This window comes from Lichenostomus cassidix, chromosome 3 (assembly GCF_008360975.1).
Source record: "Lichenostomus cassidix isolate B80296 chromosome 3, HeHo_3.0, whole genome shotgun sequence".
Classification (NCBI taxonomy): domain Eukaryota; kingdom Metazoa; phylum Chordata; class Aves; order Passeriformes; family Meliphagidae; genus Lichenostomus; species Lichenostomus cassidix.
The window spans coordinates 80,411,233-80,433,264 of NC_139483.1; the positions used below are offsets into that span (position 1 = coordinate 80,411,233).

General features: G+C 35.9%; 1 protein-coding gene across 1 annotated transcript in view; it reads left to right on the forward strand.

Annotated features, from left to right (window-relative positions):
• The window catches only part of PHIP (PHIP subunit of CUL4-Ring ligase complex), a 106,725-nt gene that overhangs the window by 25,050 nt on the left and 59,643 nt on the right, over positions 1-22,032 (forward strand). Inside the window, exons 8-15 of the mRNA XM_085056463.1 lie at positions 228-449; positions 1,024-1,124; positions 7,169-7,239; positions 8,021-8,121; positions 8,238-8,278; positions 9,335-9,433; positions 11,373-11,526; positions 12,456-12,590. Of these exons, the coding sequence (XP_084912589.1) occupies positions 228-449; positions 1,024-1,124; positions 7,169-7,239; positions 8,021-8,121; positions 8,238-8,278; positions 9,335-9,433; positions 11,373-11,526; positions 12,456-12,590 (924 nt within the window). The remainder of the gene's footprint in view (positions 1-227; positions 450-1,023; positions 1,125-7,168; positions 7,240-8,020; positions 8,122-8,237; positions 8,279-9,334; positions 9,434-11,372; positions 11,527-12,455; positions 12,591-22,032) is intronic.

Sequence of the window (22,032 nt, forward strand, 5' to 3'; positions counted from 1 at the left end):
AGCATAAACCAACATGCTGTAGGATTTGTGATCTGTGTTATAAATGCATCATGCTTTGTATGTGCTGTTGAAAATCAATATAAACTTGTGTTTTGAATGTAGTGTGGAAAACTGTTAAAAGCATGTGTGGGAGTATTTGCATGTCACTAGTTCTGTTTTTCACTTCATTGTGTTAACTCTAACATCAAAACAGCCAATAGTTGAAATTATTTCTGCCTTACTTCTAGGGATCAGATGATTGCCTTGTAAAAATATGGGCAACTGATGATGGAAGGTTGTTGGCTACCCTGAGAGGCCATGCAGCTGAAATATCTGATATGGCAGTAAACTATGAAAACACCATGATAGCTGCTGGAAGCTGTGATAAAATGATCCGAGTTTGGTGCCTTCGGACTTGTGCACCCTTAGCAGTTCTGCAGGGCCACAGCGCATCTATAACGTCATTGCAGGTAGGTAATTGCTTTGTAAAAATGAGTCATGAGAATGTTCAGTGTAATAAAAATGCATGCCTGACAACTAAGCCCTGAAGTGAGAAGGAATTTTCATGGTATGCATTGTGGAATAAACACGTTTATTGTCAAAAGACCTGACCCTTGAAGAATGCCAGACATAAGCCTTGCTCAAAAAAATTGCATGACACATGGGCAGTTCTGTTTTGAAGTACCATTCCTTTGCAGGCTGTGATTCTGAGCACAGGTGCATTGAGCAAGAACTTCAGTCACTGGGAGTACTTTGGTTTGTTTTTGTTTAGAGTTGCATGCTATTGTGCAATTTGGGTGGTGGGGAGGGAGGGGGAACCCAGAGTACTTTGGCAAGTAACCCAGAAGGGTTGTTCTGGAGTGAGTGACTGAGCAGCATTTTGTTATTTTAGTGTTCATTCCAATCTCTTTCCCTTAAGTATGGTTTGATACTAGATTTTTTTTTTTTAAACATTCTATTTTGGTGACATGACTGTGGAACTTCTTAGCACATCTGGAACAGATTTACAGGAGACCTTTTCTTTTTTCTTCCTCCTTTTCCCAGTTCTCTCCACTATGCAGTGGCTCAAAGAGATACTTATCTTCAACCGGGGCAGATGGAACAATATGCTTTTGGCTGTGGGATGCTGGCACCCTTAAAATAAAGTTAGTTGCTATTTTATTTATTGCTATTTCTGTTTGTCTAATTAAGATTAATATACAAATTTGGAGAAAAAAATTGACTAAACAAAACTTGTCATTGGCTAGTTCAGTGTGTGATTGTTGGGTATGATTAATTTCTGATGTAGCTATAGCTTGCTTGCTTATCTCTTAAAAACTGAATTGATAATACAACATTTTGTGGAGTGATAATGTATATCTTAATTTAGAAAATAAGTCTACTGTTGGGTTTTTTGTTTAATGTCGAAGTTGGCACTGCTTTGTTCTGTTATCTCTTAATCTCAAATAAAATGAAAATTATGTTGATAAAATTATTGCAATTTAAATTGCAAAATCCACTTTTTAAGGTGATGGTGATGTCCTAGTCTAAATCGGGATAGGATATTTTAAATGTTTCTTCTTTCCTTACCTATATTATCTTTCCATGGTTGCTCTTGACTGTAGCATGGCAGAAGGCAGAATTCTTGGACAGCCATGTATTGGATGAAGTTGAGCCTGAAGTTTCTTCCTTCAAAGATACTAAAAATGTTTTCAGGACTTTCAAAAATTTTTTTTAAAATCGACTTGCTCAGTAGCTTTCAAATGTTCTTGGCTCTTTCTTTTCCTTTTTCATTTAAACCTGTAGCTTAAAATTCAAAATGGTTGCATTAGTGATCATAAGTGATTTAGCTTTGATGATAGAATGTGTTCTGGATGTATGCTCTTGGCAGGTAAATTCAGTTTCCTTGTAGTGTCAGTAATTGCTGCGAGAATTTTTTTCCTGCGCAGTGCTGAGGTAATGCAGAGCTTGCAGGCACACTTGTATAGGTACTTTTCTAGTTGTATGGCCCTTAACTATTTTGATGATCTCTGAATGTTTTGGCTCTCTTTTGGTACTGTAAATGAAGCTGTGTTTCAGATTGTTAATCCTCTACTGCCTAGTCCATGCTGTAATCCAATTAAGACTCCCCTTTTACTGAGGAGAAAAGGAGATAGCTTACATGCTTATTTTTGTGTGAAGGAAAGGAGTTGCCACATTATTTTTCTTAAGGTTTCCTAAGTCTGAGCTCTTGTTGACAAGATGAAATCTTTGTCTGACTGGTAAACCTTTTGAGCCCGTGTTTTTTTTCTTCTATAATTTTTTTTTGCTCCTTTTCCTGAGTAAAGTTTTGGTTTATGGAATTGATTTTTGAAACAAATTCTGTCATTAGAAAATAGTGAATCCTTGAGAGTTAGGTAGGTTATACTGTAGAAGCTGGGAGATGAATGTTTAGAAATGATGAATGTTTAAATGAATCATGGAGTTAGATAGGCTTTGTCTTGAGATAAAACTTAGGGAGGGAAAAAATTGGTGCCAGTTATGGTAGGGGATTCTCAACTAGTTCCTTTCCATGGTGATATATAATTGTAGAATAAAAATTTTTAGTGAGATGTGCTCAACAAATATTAAAAGAATAAAAGATATTTGAGTAATACTTTCATGTAGAAATCATTGCAGCAGATGTGGTTAGACCACATCTGGGGGCATAGAGAAAACAGATCAGTAGAGCTGTCTCGTGCAGCATAGCAAGGAAGTAGTCTGGTAACCTAAGTCACGCCAGTGTTTAGTTTTGCCTCAAAACAGAGTGCAGATGAAATTTTGCAACTGGAGTTTTTCTATTGTTCTTCTGTACTGAAAGTATTTTATATGTTGGATTTGAGAAGAGAGAGGAAGCCATTAAGCTGTATTTTTCAGTTGGGAAGAAAGCAAATGCATGAAGATGAGTCATGTACAGTCATGAATGTGTTGAGGGAATATAATGAGGAATTGCTTGTTGGCCTGTATGGTTCTAGAAGGTATCAAAAGTAAGTGTGCCTTTTTCAAAGTGGAAGAAGATGGTTCTTTACAAAACATGCAGCTAAGTTACAGAACTCCTTGCCACAAGGTATTATGCATAATATGAAGATATTAAAAAGCATCACTGCATGCTTTTTCTTCTTTTAGGTCTTTGTTTGAACTTCGTAGAAGTGTCATGTATTTGAAGTAATTGATGCTTTTTAATCCAAGCTAAAACTTGATAAAAATGTCTGAATAAGAAAAGGGTATGTCTTTTGGGACTGGGACATAACTTAATGTCACTTATGATAATGAAACAGTTGGACAGTCACAGAAGCCCTAATTTCCTGAATCGAACAATGTACAAGTTCAGGGAGCTTGTTAGTTACAGAAAGGTTTCTTAATATGCTAGGCTGTAAACTTTTCTGACTGTACTTATCATGATTATTCTGGTAAACCAAAATAAATTATAACAGTCATAACAGTTTGCAATGAGGTGATTGCACTTCTTTACACACTTGCATCTGGTTCTCCTTCAATAGCTGCAGAAATAATGCAAGTTCTCTCCATATCCATTCAGTTATGTCCTGGAAGAAAACAGGTACTAGCAGTATAAGAGCATCAAAGGAAACAAAGATGCCTGTTAATTTTAGTTATAAGGCCCTTTTTTGAGGTTATTTCTTAAAAATATGACGTGTAGGCCATCTGGAAGAGAGTATCACTGATGAGGTGGGAAGTTCATCCCTTTATCCATGCCATAAAAAATACAGGCTTGCTTCTGTTCAGTGTCTCTAAAGAGGAGGAAAGCAGGCAGGGAAAATAAGATCTCTTAGCATGGTTATTCAGCCTCTGAGCATCCTGCCCTGTATCTTGGTTCTAGTACAACTCCTACCCCAGGAGGGAGAAACTGGAGCTTTCAAGCAAGACCAAGAGTTCTGAGTAGTTCAGGTGTCAGATGCTGTAACATGCTTAAGTAAGAACTTGATTTCATGTTCTTCCTGAGCTTGACTGCAGCCTGCTCTACAAGAAAGCAATTGCTATCAGTGATGACAGTGTGTTACTAAATTATCCAATGCTTCCAATGGGAATGGGTGGTGAAGTCTTGAAATTTTAGCTACTTAAAAGGAAAAAAAAATCTATATATTCCACCCCTGCTTTTTCTACTCAACTACTTAAATCACCTGGCAGCGAGGTAAGATTGAGCTGTTGGGCAGCCTCATGATCATGTGGTTGATTGTAGTTGCAAGATGATTGGCAGTGCCATTAGTACTTTGCTGAACTTTTTCATGGAATATGGGAAAGGCAGAGTTGGTACTGTGTCCTGTGTGCTCTCAAATTAAAAACAATCAATCTCAAATTATAAGTTCTTGTAACTCAGCTTTGCCAACAACTCTGCTGCAGTTAATATTATTTAAATAGTAGTACCCCTGAAATTAGGGGCTTCCCATGTTGGTCTCCCATTTTTTTTATAACCTTGTTAATTGAGGCATGTTCTGTATTTGGGTCAGACATATGGCCCAGTCCAGAGAGGTTGGTGACAGCTCTGTTTTGATGAACTGCAAAAGGACACATTATAATAGATTTAGTGTCATAGGATGAAAGAAACATTGGCACAGTTGACCACAGAATTCTCTCGTTGTTCAAAGGAAAGTGAGCAACCGTGTTCACATGGTTCTGTGACTAGTGTGGGTGCATGCTCTTTAGTGTTATAGAGGCTCCTGCATGCTCCTCTTCTTTCCTTGAAGAGATTTCTGACCTGGCAGCTACCATGTATGTCTAAAAACAGTGACATTCCAGGCAGATTAATTCAGTTTGCAAATAGAGTAAGATTGGTTGTTGCTGCAGGCAAGGAATTCGGAGAATGTGGCCCAAACAAAGTGGGAAAACTAAAATTATTTAGACAATTGAGACTTACCCTGCATTTAGTCTTCTGTCACTATTCTGGGTGGTGATAGAAAATACAGGAGTTAGATTCAGCACCACTTGACAGTAGGGAGGAGAGACAGCATCTGCCTCAGGTCGTCAGAAATTGAAGAATTGTGTGCTTCATTCAAGTTTAAGGGAGAATTATTACAACTGGTCAATGCATCACAGTTAAATTAGTTGCACTGTGAAATATTTGCCTATATATCTTCTCTGAGGAAGACACAGGGTTTTCTTGTTTTTCTTCTGACACCTGTTTGCATCACAAGTTTCCAGTGTTAGCCTGTTACTGGCAGACCATATGAACAAGGCAGCAGAACCATCTCACAGATTTGGATAGAGGAGCTTGCTGTACTGCTTTTCTTCTTGTCTATTTATTCTCCCATAATTTTAAAAAGAGTTAAAAAAAAACACTCAGGAAAAAAATCTGCTGATTTTGACATTCCTGTTTTGGACAAGACATTGATTTCTCAATTATCATAATCAGTGTGAGGTGATACTTCCCATTTGCTTTCTTGTGCAGAAGGCACTTGATGTTAAAGGGGCTGATCAGACATCAGAACTCAGATATGCTCAACCTTTTTCATTAACTTGTGAGCAAAGACTTAAGTTAGAGAGGTTATATCACAAGTCTGTTTTCTGTGAAGAAGTCTTGCTTGAACTACTACATGACCAGAGTTAGGTTAGTTTGCAGAATTTAGATTAATAAACCAATAAAACACTTAATAAACACCTTGAAAATATATGTAAAGTGAAGCACTGTCCTGGCTGGAATCAGACTTGCTAAACAAAAATACTGATTGCCTGACTCATTTTGCAAAGACCACCATCTGCTCTATTGTAGAAGAATGCCATAATCCCTTGTCTCCTAGTGCCTAAAACAGCACACATTAGAGAGACATAAGTATGGAATTTAAATTGGTTATCCAAACTAGAATGTAAGTGCATACTTGCTCTGTTTTGTAGCTGTCCTAACTCCAAAGGCAGAGTTCTTAAACAACAGTGGAAGAAAACAGCAGCCTATTTATCTATTTACATTTGTTCCAAATTATGTAAGCTGCATGTTGAATCATCTGATAGTTCTTGTTGTGTTAGTATCTCAGTTAAGGAGGATTCCAACTGTTTTGTAGAAAAGATCTTTGTCTTGTTTAGTGTATCTTGTGAAGTTTCCTTGTCACAAATCTGCAGGGAGTTACCATAAAACTCCTGCAGGAAAGGTCACAGAAACAGCCTATACTGAATGTATAATTTGAAGAAAGATTTCTGAACTGGTGTTGCTGATATGTATTACTTTGTTTTATGCATAACCATCACAAAGGTTTAATGCTTATTACTTTCTTTGAGATAGTAATAACTGATTAGTGGAGAAAGATCTCCTATGCATCTGCCTTCAGGTGAAATGAATTATACAGGCCATTTTGCTTTTAAAAGAGAACATCTTGGATAAGTTCTGAATATGCATTCTTTTATGTTAGAGCAAATCTTTAGTGATGACACTTGTGGGTGTAGTGCTGCTGTTCTCTAGTAAGTTAATTCTTTGAGGGAAGATTGCAGATGGCATACTATGCAAGACCACCTACTGGTTTGAGGTTGCTGTAATCCATGAACAGAATTGAAGTAATGATTGAAGAACTTGATCTGATTTGTTTTGGTATTACACACTCTTAAGGTGCCAGATTCACTGAAGATTTAGTTTTGCTTGCACATCACATTCTGAAATGCCTAGAGGAAAGCGAGTGCCATAAAGTAAAATCCCTTACAAACTTCTAACCATTGTCCTGACATTTTGGGTACTAATTGAAACCAGCCTACGAAGAATCTATGTCATTTGAAGAAACTCTTCTATTCTAATACTGTGAGAAACTCCAAATTTAAGTTTCTTTGATATCCTTGTCTATAAAGGGCACCAAGCTCTGTTACTCTCTTGTGAAAGCAGGCATATGCCGCAGGAGAAACTAGTACACCCAGTGGTTTAAAACTGAACATCATGGGCAACTGGCTCTGTTCTACTTTGCTGATAACTTCAGGAGAGTGTTTTGTTATAGCAGTATCAGAGGGTAGAAGGGAATGGGATTTAAGTTGCGTTACAACTCTTCTTGATGCATGGATTACTTAGTCCATCTGGATGTCTTCAGTTCCTAAAGATCAGATCAGGAAGCATAGTCACAAAAAAATTGTTTATAGATCGGCAGCCATCTGCTTCTTCATATTTAATTTTATCCTTCTGTCCTTTATTTCTAAGATACTGACTTGTTTTTGGAAACCCTATTAGGAAATCATTTAACTTTTTTTTTTTTTTTTTTATTTGTAGTCCAAGGCCAACGAAGTTTACAGAACGTCCTCGGCCTGGAGTCCAAATGATCTGTTCTTCTTTTAGTGCTGGTAAAAGACTTTTTTTGCCTCCTCTCCTTGCATCAGTATAAGGAGTCATTCGAATAATAAAATAAAGTACAGTTCAGTTACTGTAAGATACTTCATTTTAATAAGATGGATTTGAGTTAAAGTGGCTATTAAAGAACCCCAAATATTTAAAATAGGAATTCAGAGTTTATGCATTAGTACTTGCTGCTATGGAAATTTTTAGAAATGGTTAAACATGAAATGTTACAAGTAGGTCTTTTGTGGCTGAAAGTCTTCTCAAAACAGGATATAACTTTTTTCTCAGAATAATTGGGAGAGCCAGCTTTATCTGAGGTGTAGTTTCTGGGGATTTGTACAAGAACTGCTGATTACAGCATTCTCACGCTCTGTGTTTCATTGATTCTAGAGCTGGTAACTGAAGAATGCTACATAAATAATTGGATGAAATATCAACATTTACTGGAATTCTAGTTCCGTTTGATTTTTGTTGAGAGGTCGGCTTCTTAGGGCTTAGTTGCAAGCAGATTAATCTAGTTAGCTAATCTTTCAGATATGTCTGCTGAGGCATATTTACTGACAGCAAATGTGAGGTAATGCAACTCCAGTTAAACTATGGAGTTTCTAAATCTTGATTTGACTTAAAGGTCTTGTTTTGACTTAAAGTTACAGGCATAGTTGAAATGAGATAAAGCTATAAATTTCAGAGAATAAATTGAAATATTTGATGTTACATCCCTTTGAAAATACTGTAATAACAGTAGATTGCCCTTTTTTTTAAGTCTTATCTGTTTGTTTTTCTCAGGTGGAATGTTTTTGGCCACCGGGAGTACAGATCACATCATTAGGGTTTATTTCTTTGGATCAGGTCAGCCAGAGAAGATATCAGAGTTGGAGTTTCATACTGTAAATACATTTTTTAAAATTACATATGTACTTGATTAAAGTAATAATTTGGATAAAAGGGGATATTTTGAAGAAATTTGATTTCTTTTTTGTTTTTCTGCTCTCTTTTTATATAGGACAAAGTTGACAGCATTCAGTTTTCTAATAGTAGTAGCAGGTAAGCACACTATTCAGAGCTAGCTTTTTGACCTTATAGACATTTGTAAATACCACTTTCCAGATGTAGTTATTAAAAGTAAGAACTTCGTTTTTAAATTCATCCAGTTAAATCATCTATAACTATTGGGAGTCTCACTGTTTCTTTTTAATGGTACTCTTTTGTTTCACAGTTGTTTTCATTGTAATGATTGAAGTATTTTGAATTCGCTAAAATTATGGAGTATAAAAATACTTGAGACTTCTTCCTAAGAAATGTGTGTATAGATATATATTCACATATCAAATACATGTACTTCTAGATATATTTTGATATGTAAACCTTTTTCCAGTTAAGTGATTGCTGGATACAGAAAAATTGTCAAACTTGTTTAGCTTGCCTAATGCTTTTTTTAATGTTTCACTTCAAGTTCTTGATGTTGGATGTGAGGGATGCTAAAGAAAACAGTTTGTTTTATTATGAAGTAGCTGACACTTTCACTTATTTGATGTTCTAATGCACAGTTTTATCATGATAATACAAATAGTTGTAAACCAAGCTTCGCCTACCTCTTTCTCCTCCTCCTACCTCTGATCCTTGAAAATGGGGAAGAAAAGGGTGGGAGAGAAACTCAAGTTGGGAAACACTTGTTCATTTAAATGTCATAATACTTAGTATACAATGCCATCTTATTGGGAATAGGTTTTGTTTTAAATCGTGTCTGTACTTCTGCTGGCAGGGCTTTCCTATTGACCTGGTCACTTGGAATGTTCATTGGGTAATAGTGGCCCTGTGCCAGAGCAGTGTCATAACTCAGCAAGGTGCACCAAAGGTCATAAAACTGTTAGTTTGGAAGGGGCTCAGGATAGAGAAGCAGGTTGGACTTTTTGGAGGCCTTAAATTTTTTTGCTGGTATGGGAAGCATTCTTAACCTCAAACCGGCATTCTGATACTGTTTGGACTTCTAACTCGTAGCTTCCATTTTTGATTTCTAAATTCTTGGACTTTAATTTTCAGGTGTCTTTCCTGTGCAGATCTGCCTTTGATCTCTGAGTAATTTTTTTGTCCTTTTGTTAGATTTGTGAGTGGAAGCCGTGATGGAACAGCACGAATCTGGCAATTTAAACGAAGGGAATGGAAAAGCATTTTGTTAGATATGGCTACTCGCCCAGCAGGGTAAGTGATGTAAAATGTTCTGCTATCACATAGATTCTTGAGGGCCTTTGATATAATTTGCTGACTTAATAAAAATTTTAAAAAAGACAGTGAGAGAAAATAAAAACGGGAGGCTTAAATTATTATTGCTTAAATGCACAGTATGCTTACGTAGCTCTTAAATCCAATGAAAATAAATATTTGAATACATATCTGGCTGTGGAAATCAGCTTGTCCTGATAATAGTGCCACTAGTATTTTGATTAGATTAAAGAATAAAAGATAATCAAAACCCATTGAAGGTCAAATTTGTATAGCTTTTTACGTAGAGATTTACTTCTGGAGCAAGAAAACCAGGTCAGATCTCTTCTTGAGACTGCTTGCATTTTAGTAATATTTACAGATACTGTGGAACCTGCATGCCCAGAAAAGTGGTATTGGGTCCTTATCATACAACATGCTAGAGCAAAGAAATTGCTGGCTCCATAATGGGTTCTCATTTGTTAAACTGAGAAATACAAGAATTTGTAGGTGTGGGAAACTTCTGTACTTGTTCAAAAGCAGCAAAAGAGGCTTGAAGATGGAGAAAGACTTAGTATGAATTTTGGCTTGCACGTTTTTATTTTGGCATGAAGATGTTTTCCAGTTGACATAAAAGATTTATAACAGGTTTAAGGGATAAACCTTCTTCCCCTTGCTGTTCATACTGAGTGCTTTGAAGGATATTTAGTAGAAAAGAAACTGTAATGGTTTCAGGAGTAATCTGTGGGATGGAAGAGAAGGATGGAAGAGAAGGCTAAAATAAGCTGTAATTTAGTTAGATGTATAGATCAGACAGTATCTTGTCAATTATGGACAGATGCAACAAAACGTAAGTATCAGACTGTTGGACAAGAGTGTATAAAACACTGGTACTTTGATAACAGACTGAGTTACTCTCAGTAAAAATTCTCAGGTTTGACTGATTCTGGGCCAAAGAGGAATGAATTCTTCTTCGTTGTGGTCATAAATGCTGAACTTACCTGAGAAACTGAACTTCTCGTTTTAGTAAAGCACTTATAGAAGAATTATATTTTGTCCTTGTGACTAGAGGAATAAGTGCAGTTCCAAATTTGATCTTTTCTGCACAAGAACAGTTTTATCAAAGAAAATGAAATCGCTGCACTGAAAGGAAAGAGTGAATTCTGCTTATAAAGCCTCCTGCATTCTGCATTGCATCTGGAAAGGAATTTGGATATAACTACATTTTTTATTATTGAGTTTCACAATACATACTATTCTGCAATGTGTTGTACTGCTTACTGTATGGAAGATTCTGTATTTTGTCTGCTTACTTAGTAGTAGCATGCTATTGTTGTCTTTGGTTGATGTTTTCATAGAAAAAAATGTGCAAGAGAATTCAAGGGTGATTAGTCTTTAAATCACACTGACAAAAATTGTAATTTTTGAGTATTCTGGTAGATTATATTATAGATGACTGTTGTTTGGGTTTCATGCAAGATTAAGTGCCATTATTACTCATAGTAAAGTGATGCCAGGGTAGTGCTGTAGTACTAAATATTGCTTGAAAATTTAGGTCATTTAAAGGTATAGAATACTTGTCTCCATATTGAGAACTACTTATTAGAAATATTCTTCAGGACAGTTTGCTGTTCCTTGGTTGACTAATTTGGGTTTTTATTCTTTAGATGTCTCAAGAAATACTGTAGTTGTCAAATTTAAATGTTAGGTCATGTATCAGAGGGCATTTTCTGGAAGATCCTATAGTCATTGTTTACGTATCTGTAAATCTTTGTGATTGTGTGTGCTACATAATAAAAAAAACCTTTAATTTCTCTGGTTTCTTGAAGAAATATTCTTTTAAATGCAGTGAAATATAGAAGTATTTTCACTTATTAATAATGTTAAACTATTTTGGCAAAATAGGGTTACGTTGACATTTTTTATTTTTTTGTTTTAGACAAAGTTTGCAAGGAGTTGAAGATAAAATAACAAAGCTGAAAGTGACCATGGTGGCATGGGACCGCCATGACAACTCTGTTATAACTGCAGTTAATAACATGACTCTGAAAGTCTGGAACTCTTTCACTGGCCAGCTGATTCACATTCTCATGGTAAGGTGTACCATCTTGATTTATCAATTTTGAATTCAAAATTTATTTATATATCATCAACATTGTTCTTTACGTACTTTTTCCTGTCTGAAAACTGCCTTGACAAATATTTACAGATATTTGAAGTGTAATAGAGATGTCTATCAGCTGCATATTAGAAAATAAGGCCTTAAAACTGCAAATAACCATTGCTGTTCAAGATGTCTCAAACTAATTTGGAATGTTTTGGTTCCTTTTTTTACTGAAGGAGAGAAGGAAACTGTTGGCTTTTTAAATCTTTGCTTAATGTGATAAATGTTTTGAAATACTGTTAATGGGTAAATTTGCCGTGTTTAAACAGAGACACTTCTGCAACCTAATAATTCCATGAGTACAAAAAATTAGTCTTCTAACTAAAGTAAATCAACAGTTTTATTAATGTCTGATACTTCTTTTGTAACTGAGAAAATGAGTAACTCTAGCTAACTTGATACTCTGCTTAAAGATGGAAATACTTAATGTGGACTTTAAAATACAGCATTAATTTTGGATATGTTCTCCAAGTTATATATTTCACTCTTTGTGAGTTGAAGTTAAATTTCGAACTGATACTCTGCTGAAAAAAAAAAAAGGAAATCTGTGGAGTATTAAGACCCCAAAATGCTAAATGTTGTGGACACTAATAATTTTTAAATCCTGGTGAAAACATTGGGACATACTTGTTGTGAAGGTGACATGCTTGACATACTACTAAGGAAGGTAAAATTGCAACTGGAAAGAAAAGAGTGTAATGCACTGCTACCAGGAAAAAAAAAAAAGTGTGTTCTAAGTAGTTTTTTGCTGGACATTTTCATAGGTTAATGTGCTAGCTGCCAGTGTTAACATGCTGAATCCTTGGGTAAGTATTTGAGACAATACTTTTGTTCATTCTGCTGTGTCTTTCTTTTCAGGGACATGAAGATGAAGTGTTTGTGCTTGAGCCTCATCCGTTTGATCCAAGAGTTCTCTTCTCTGCTGGACATGATGGAAATGTCATAGTTTGGGATTTGGCAAGAGGGGTCAAAATCCGGTCTTACTTCAACATGGTAATTATTGTGCTTTATACAGATATGCCAGAGCAACCATTCTAAACTTTTTGCTTTTAGTACATTCTTATGTAGGCCATCTTGAAGTATGATTTGTGTATAGAGCAAGATCCTGCATCTGGTGAAATCAAGAGAAATTCCTTTTCAGTTTAGTGGGGCAAAGAGTAAACCTGTAAAATGTTAGAAGTTGTTTATTTGGCTGTATTTCATAGTATTTTCTTTCTATATGCTTGATCCACACAAAATTGGAATGTTAGTTACACTGTCAGCGATCATGTGTAAGAGACAGGGTGACAAAGACCCTCCTTTAGTGCTCTGTTTCTTGCCGGGGGAGCCAAGGTGGAACTTGGTTTATTTTTGCATTACTAATTCTTAAGTTGGCTAGAGCTCTCCAGGAGTCTCCTGATCTCATACAATATTGTTGTATTGGCTCATTGGATGAAATACTGTCAGCCTTTCTGTGTAGAGCTCCTCCACATTCAGGTTTCAAATTTGGTCTGTTCTGCACTAAACTAATTCTGCAAAACGGATGCAATAGGTATTTTCATCTGTTTCTTGATATTAAATGGGTCTTTGTACATATCTTTTTCCTCAAAAAGGTAACGATGTATTGTGCGATTCAGACTTTGTCTCCTGGAGAAAATTACAGAAGCTGTTGTAGAATATCCCCAATCACTTGGAATGCTGAGAGTAGGCAAATGGGCTTCAGCTGTGGTGAAATGGCAGTCTTGGAGATCAGCATAAAGAAGATCATCTAATGAAGAGACCTACCATAGATAGGTTCACAAAAAGATAAGGGACATTTAGAAATTAACTCAAGCCAGGAAGTTCACTGAACCTAAAGAAAGGTTTTGAGATGTGCAGTACAGTGGAGTCCATAAAGTCTCTGAGAAAATTCAGCCAAGCTTAATCAGAGAGAGCTCAACCTAGATTCCTTCAGCACTGACCTAGGCTGAGTAGTATTCTCTCTGCAGTGATTTCTGTAACTGAACTTGTGAAGGATCCAAGAAAATCATATTGGAGCTATAAGCACAGATTTTCATTACTTGGGGCTATTAACTGTTGCCAGTTGAAGTGTATGTTCTCATTGTATGGTTAGCTTGCATTTCTAGTTTGACTTACAATGGATAGATGATGGTTCTCATGGAGTTTCAGGTTAGAAGAGTCTGAGCTCATCTGCTCTTTTCAAGCCAAGTCCATTTAAGAGCTATCAGAATCTAAATTACAGGTGCGTGTGATGCTAGGCAGCCCCTGAAAGACTGAAATACTTATTTCAAGAGAGCAATGCAACAGAAACACCTAAAAAAGATAGAAATCACATGCATTTTAAGATCTTTGGAAAGAGGAATTTGTAGACAATCAGAAGATCTCAGCAGCTAGTAATCTCTGGTTCCTGCTAGAAACTAATATGAGAAAGTCCGCCTTCTGTGTGAGATAAGGGGAATTGTAAATCTGGCAATCAGTTTTTGTCAAACCAAAGAATTAGATTGTATGAGCCAGATATGCAAGAGAGGCATCTCTCTAAGGACTGAACATTTCACCAGCCAGTCTTCTGTGTTTAATGCTTCAAAAAACATGGGTGGAAATTAGAGGTTTTCTTAGGTGATGGGTGGCAGGCAGAGGTCATTGTGCAGTCACCTTTGCAGCACTGCAAAGATTAAGTGTTCTGGTTTACTACAGGAGAGCATGAATACATACTGAGCTGCCAGTCTTCTCCATTTCCTAAATGGCAAATCAGCTGGGAGCATCAAGAAACAGCCACTATTAAATAATTCTGACAAGTGCTGTTACCTTTAGTGACTTGCTCAATATGCCATCTCATACTTCTGAAAAAAGGTATTAGTATATCTGTTTAGGGGATGGGAAATTTTTGAAGATTGGGTTCTTTTGGATCAGACAGGCAACATCATCTGGAGCAACCAAACCTAAGAGTTGAATGACATAAGATGTCTGTTTTACAATTCAAGAATCTCATTATCATTGCCTGATCTGTGGTACCCAAATGAGCACTCGGTGGCTTTGTCATAACAAGAGTTCCTTACAAAATTTTGCAGACCTTGGGCGAGTTGATTGAATTAGCAAAATCATAGATGGCTGTTGGCTTAATGTTAGTCCAGTCAGGTATTTCTATCCTAGATGGATTGCTTTGTACATCTAAAACCTGGTGGCAAATCCCTAAAGCAGAATTAGGTATTTTTAAATTGCTTTTCACCCTGTCCCAAATGCCTTGTCAACATAAAAAGAAAAAAACAAACAAAAAAACCCCCAAGGGATGCAAGCAGTGTCAATCAGTTTGAAAATTAATTGTTTTATCCAGTCAGTGAATGTGAAATTGCAAAGAAAATCATAGTAATCAAATATACTTTTTATTTTGTATTTAACTTAAGTTTAGATTCCTCCATTTATTTGTTTCTTGCTGGTTACAATTTCGTCCCACTAGATAACTCTGGTGGTCCTGCAGAATGTTCTTTCCCAGGTTTTTAAACATTTGCTACTAAATAAATTGTCACAATTACAGTTAATTTGAAGCATCTTTGGTCTGTTTGTCAGATTTTGGTCTTTATGATTAATAGTAATCTCAGTCCCATAAATGACTGTCACATGGCTTTACTCTCAGTAAGTATATATGCTTTACATATTTAATGTTTTCACCTGTAGTCTTCATTTCATTTGGTCTAGTTGTGTAAGTATTGCATAACTTGGTGTCAAAGTCCATGGACATTGAGAACTGGTTTAATTCAGTGACTTGAGTTACCTACACTCAGGGAGTATATTCACTATGCCAGAGAGTGAAATTTGCCATAGAAATATCAAGAGTGTGAGGTGGTTAAAGCATTGTAGGCAATTTTGAGATTCAGCAAGTAAGTCCTGAGATGGTTTTAAATTGCATGCGCAAATACATGTATTTGGTTTTTGGCCTATGTCATATTCACACCATTCCTGACTTAATACAGCTGCTAATGAAGAATATGTTCTTGGTGTATTTGTCATTCATTTTGCCAAGGAATCAGTGAGGTTGTGGCTTTAGTGTTGTAGTATTAGGGCACTTTCATGTATTTTATTTCCCAGATACAAAGAAGCATTCTGAAGAACCAGGGTAATAAATCTTAAGCGCTTCCTGTAGCCAACTGTTTCAGAGCTTATGTATTTCACAAAAATAGTGTTGTTGCTACAGAAGAACAGCACAGACCCTTGTAAATGTTAAAATTGTAGCTCATTTTGCTGAAGAGTGTATGAGATGTAGGTGTCTTAGTGGATGAGCCAGTGGAAAAATACACTGAACCAGTGGGCTGTCTAGTGAAAGCAACTGCATGATAATGTACATAAAGATATATTTGAAATACAGTTCCTTACTCAAAGCCGCAGTGAGGCATCTGGATCCCTTGTGTGGTAAGACACCTTTCCAGCAACTAGGAGAGGTCCTTGCTTTCCTAAAGAAGTCTACAGGAGCAGGTGGCACTCATTTTTTGGGATTACCTTAGCTGATAGAGTAGGGAAATGGAAAACCTAGATTCTGTTCTGTTATCAGTAGTAAAGCACTCAATTCAATGTCTGTCGCTTACCCAGGAGGGCGTCTTGACTATAAATACCCTAGATAGGACTTCTTCCCAATTTTTCCAAGTTGTGCCGCTGTGGAGAGATGTGAATTGTAGCCTTTGGGTTTGGCACTGGCTGGTTTTCTTGGATATACAAATAATGTTCTAGGTAAATTAGAAAGTGGTAGAAATTCTTTGCCTTCAGGCAAGCTTTTGTATTTGCAGGATTAGTGTTTGGTCAGGTCATAAATAGGTGTACACCACTCAGTTCTTGTCATACCATCTGTTTTCTTTCAGGTATTCCGACTAAGTTACTTCTTAATAGGTCTGACACTGTTGGTTTGTTAGGAATGCCAGGGTTTGCGCTTGGATGATATGTGCTGCAGCTTACCCTTAATGTTTTTAGTTTCCTTAGGCTTTAGGGAGAAGTTTCTCAATTCTGAGAACATATGGGGGCAAAAAAAGAAAACCTAAGGGACTTAATATTCCAGATCTAAATGGAGATGTCTAGTCATGTTTGGTGGATGGATGGGTTTTTGTTTTGTTTGCTGATTGAGTTTTTGTTGGTGTTGCAATTTGGACATTAAGTATTGGTGTTCCTTGAGTCTGACCCTAGAGAGGTTTGTGGTGTTATGGTGCTGCCCTTGATTGTTATTTTTTGGACTTAGGCAGTTTTGCTTAAGCATACTTTAAGCAGTACCTCTTGGGGATAGGCTCTGCTGATTCAGACTGCTTGCAGAAAGCATTTTTTCTGGGGCCTTTGAGTATAGGTTTCACCTGTGATAAAGCTGATAGTTCTTTTCCCATGGGGGGACTGCTGTGTAAAAGACTATTAAAATAAGTTTCCTGAAAGATTTTAGGATATTGGGATATGTACAGGCCTGTAGTTCTGTTCTTTCTCTTTGTTTTTCTGTTAGCTTTTTTTTTTTGGTGGTTTTTTGTTTTTGTTTGGTTTTTCTTTTTTTATATTTTTTTAATAATTTGGTTTATAGCATAGCTTCATGAACAGTTGCAGGAGCATATGGTGACTCCTGTTACTTTAAAGTATGTTTTTGAAAGTATGAAGACTGTACTACCATAGCAAGAATGAAAGACTAGGCAGAGCAGGCATTTTTACAATTTTTTGTCAGTGCAGAGTAGTGGAATTCTTACTGTATCTTTGAATGTCCTTGCTTTGCCTGAATCTGATATCTGACTCAGCAGATTCTGTAGGGAGGCATTGCAATTACTGAACCGGAAAGCCTGTGTTTTAGTTGATAAAGACTAGTCTTACAACATTTAAGAAATCTCTGTGTAATGTAGAAATTAATCAAGTAAGAATATTGAAGCCTCTAAAGAAAAAAATATTCTAGACAACAGATTTCAAAAGAAACCCCAAACAAAACCAACAACAAAAGACCTTTCATGACTAGCTGTTGTTCCTGTCTTACTCGATTGACTCTCATTGCGAGTCACTTCTTTGAGAAGTCAGGCTCAGCTGTAGCCAGCAGTAGGCCTTCTTACGTGTGACATAATATGTGTGCCTTGGGTGCCTCCTTTGTGCCTGGGTCAAGGTAAGCCTTTTACTTATTTGTAATCTTAATGTGTTCCCAGTTGTGAAGTGTTGATTTGGACTGATTCTTGTGGCATTACCTTAGTGCTAGGACAGTCTTTCTGAGCACTGTCTTGTATTATAGTGCCCTTAATACGCTCTGGGTGGTAGTTCTGGAACTTCCTTGGAACTTGGTGCTAAGATGGCCTTAGTTCTTTCATCGTATTGTCAGGAATGCTTTGAAAAACTGATACAAAAAAAAGTGTTTTTACAATCTGGTATTAAATTCACAGATATGAATACTTCAAAATCCTCCTACCTATGTGACTCTCTGACTTGCTGGAAGGCTAAGCCACCTTAGCCTTTGACACCTATATGTCATGGTATATTTCTCTAACTGTTGAGAATTGGATGATGGATCTTTTTCTAAATGCCAAAGCACGTTTCATCAGAGCGTATAGAAATACCAAGGGTATGTTTCAGAAATGCATTACAATTTGAACTCTGTAAACTAGTCATTTGAAACAACCTTCTGATTCTTTTGGAGGAGAAGGAAGAAAGAAAAAAATTCTAACTGAGCCTGCTCTTCCCCTTTCCCACCTTCAGCTTCCTTTGAAATGACAGCTCAGTTATATTTGTGAAAGAAAAGCTTTAATCTCTCCCAGAAAACACCACTGTTCTCCTCTGTGTTACTTAGTAAATGCTGCTTGCCCTGGAAACTATATTGTTAGCTCAAAAATAGCAGTGTTAATTCTTAGTGGTTGAATTGGTGTTGGTTGTTCTTATGCCCTCTGCCTTACTTTTATGGTAATGGTCAGAAAAAGTAAATAAACCAAAACCCTTAAAATTGCAAAGCCTGAGGGGCATGCTGACCTGCCTGTTACATTGCTACTGAAGAAGATACAGGCCTCAGTTCCATTTCTTGGCTGTTTTTGAAAAACTCTCATCCTGGAGCTACAATATGCTCTTTCACTGAGACCTAGAAGGACAAAAATGTCTTTTATAGCTGTAGTTGGTGTAAGGTAGGATGAGGCTTCTTACAGGTTATAGAAAAACACCTAGTGATTTTTTTTTTCCTAAGCTGGGGCATATTTTCCTCTAAATCTCTGTACCAGAATTCTAGCTGTTGGCTTTGTTTCTAGGCAGTCTTCTGTTGGAAGCTCATGATGAATAGTCCCACACTTTCATTTAAAATTCATTAGTTACATTTTATGTAAATAGGCATTGTACCCAGAACTAGAAAGCTTGTGACTTGTGATTTACATGTGTTCTTTATAGTATGTTTATTAATTATCAACAAGTTATGAAACTTAGACCTTAAATATGAGCATTTTTTAAACAAAGTAAGTATTTACACACTTCTGTGTTTATTTAAAAAAAAATTTAATAGCTTATTCAAAGATTTGGTTAGTGTGATGAGCATAGTTTCTCCCATATGTGTCAAAAAACATACATTGAAACAGGTACAATGTACTGTTGAAAGCTGAATTGAAAAGTGTCAGTTTTCTAATAAGTGAAAGTTTGGCAGTTGCAATTTTCATGTAAATTTAGTAGCACATTATTTTGTCCAACTTAATTTAAAATTGTCATCCCAGAAGCAAATTACTTAAATTTTTAGGATAAAGTCTGGATTTAACTGCATTGACAAAAATATGTTTCTTTTTTAGTATTTTTTTTCTTCTAAATTAAAATCATGAGAGCTAAAAGGGAAATGGGGAGGAAACTTATTTCTGAAAGGATGAAAGAACATTTTACTGGAACCTTATGTCAATAGTTTTGGATCCTTTCAGCAAGATAAAGTTATATGACATGGCATTACATTGCCACATTAAAATTTAAATGTAGTTGTTCTCTTTAACAGCTATATTCACAGGGAATACCCACTCTAAAATTCTCGGTACTAAAAAATTCTTTAAAGAACTTAAATATAAACTTGTTGAACATACTGTGCAACAGGTATAAGCTACCTTATCAGAGCTAACAAACTTGGAGGCTGATTTTTGCTTATATTCTTGGTTGGAGTTAGGAAAGTACTGCAGAAGTTAATAATCCTTAGAAAAAAACCCCAAGCCAACAAAAAACCCAAACCAAATCCAAAGAAAAGTTTAGCAGCATGTTAAAATTGTTAATGAGTCTGCAAACTTCCTAGCTGTAGAATTATAAAATATGAACATCTTCTACTTTCAACTATAGAATTGTAAAATTTGACTGTCTTATCCTGTCTTACCAACTTGAGTTGTAGCTTGGGTTGGCTTCTCTAATGTAGTCTCAAATTTGATGGTTCAGTGCTTTTTACGAGAAAGGTGAAAATACTGAGCTATAGTTGAGAAAGCTGGTCAAGATTTCTTAGCAGGACATGAATACCAGGTATTTAGCATGACTGACTTAATGTAATTGTTTTACCACAAATTCAAGAAAAAATACCCCAAAGGGAAAAACTTGCCACGGCTTGTTTATGTAGTTTTCAAACAAACATGCATAATGCCTCTCTCAGTGCTATTTAATTTTTAGAGAAAGGGTTATGTATTGTTACTTTAAAAATCAATTAATTTTCAATTTAATTTTTAATCTCTATACATCAATGTCAGGTACATGAAGTGAGGCAGTTGTGTAAATAAATTTTGCTGGATGTTTTTGAAAAGCTGTAGTGGTTATGTTTGGTTATTCCTGAAATACTGTTTGTGAAGAACAAATGTTTTACTTCATTGGGATCTGTGTGTGTATTTGAGAAGATAAGACTCCAGCATCTGCTTTCTCACTTAAAGGGTTACAACATGACTATATTTCTAAAAGTTACCACTGCAGAAGTTAGGTAGAAGAAAAGGGGTGTTGGAAGGATTTTGGATTAGTGCAGGACTGCTCATTAAAACCTTATTTACTTTTAACTCTGCTGCAGTAGCTTTCATTTGACTGTGTTCTAACTTATTATGCAGTGAAGTATGTAATTCTTTCATAGATCAAGAGAATATAACTTGTTTGTGAATACTCGCAAACTTATTTTTAGATCTCTTGATTTCCTGACCAATCTTGAAGACCCAAGGTCTTAAAACTGTGTATATTAAAAAAAAAAAAAAGCCTGACTTGTATTGGTCCTTAGTTTTCTTTTTCAGGTTGCTTCTTTCTTGAGAAGCCTTGGGTTGAAGAAATAGAAAGTGGATTTGATAAAATTGTTTTGAAGGTGATCTATGAAATTCCTTTATTTCATTTGATTGCCTTTGAAAACAATTGGAGCAGTAGAATCAGCAAGCTGATACGAACCTACCTTGTAAGGCCATGCTCGTCTGGTTATGTGATTATTGTAGCTGTATCTCTCTAAATGCTGCTTTTATTCCAAATGATGTAGTAGTGAAACAGATTATACTTAGAATTGCTGGCATAAAATCAGGAAATGGGGTGATACATAATTTAACAGAGCAATAATTGTATTTAAAACATTAAACTTGTTTTTGAAACTGAAAATGTGTATTGCCATGCATCCAGTGAGAAAGCTTTGAAGCAAGTGAGTACATTCATGCTAATTTTGTTTTACATTCACTACATGAAATTACCATGGTGAATATATGCCTTTTCATAGATCTAGTTAATGTGTGTAAATGCAGATAAATTTTTTATAATATATATTAAATATATACTAAAAAACAAACAAAACACACCAAAACAAAAAAACCCCCAGCCTTAAAATCATCCCACACAATAATATTAAGTTTGAAAGTTACAGCTGCACAGATATGAAGAAATAAGAATAAGATTGCTGAAGATAATGTCCAAATGTTTTGTCCCCAAGTCTGTAGCTGATTGTCTAATGTTAAGTTGTCTGGTGCTATTCCTGGTTCCATGCATTTCTTTCTAAGTCCTTAATTACTTTTCTAGGATGTATGGTAGTTGCATTGCATGATTCTCTTTTAAGCTTATACATTTTCTCCAACTTTTAAAGAATGTATCTTTTGAAAAATTTTAATAGTAACACTTTCTTAGCTTTTGAGAGCTTTGGATATGTTGTATATTGATGTGGAGCTAGTAGGAAAAGCAGTGACTGAAATGGTCATGTACACAACTTGACCATTAAAAGGTCGAGTTGAAGCAACCTACAAGAGTTTTCCTGATTTCCACAATGGATAATGTAGAGGGTATAATTTTGATTCTATTTGAAGTTAATGGAGAGTCTGCAGTACAGCTGAAGAATCAGACTGTCTGGATGCAGTGATGTGTTGGTTGTCTCCTTGCCCAGTCTCTCTGCCCTCTTTGCACGTTTTGTGTTTTTATATAAATCAGCTAGAAATACTAGAAACCCCAATGGAAATCGTAGTAGGAATGTATTTCATAATGGGAGTGACATCTAGTTTTTGTGAATTTGGACACACACATTCCCTGTTAA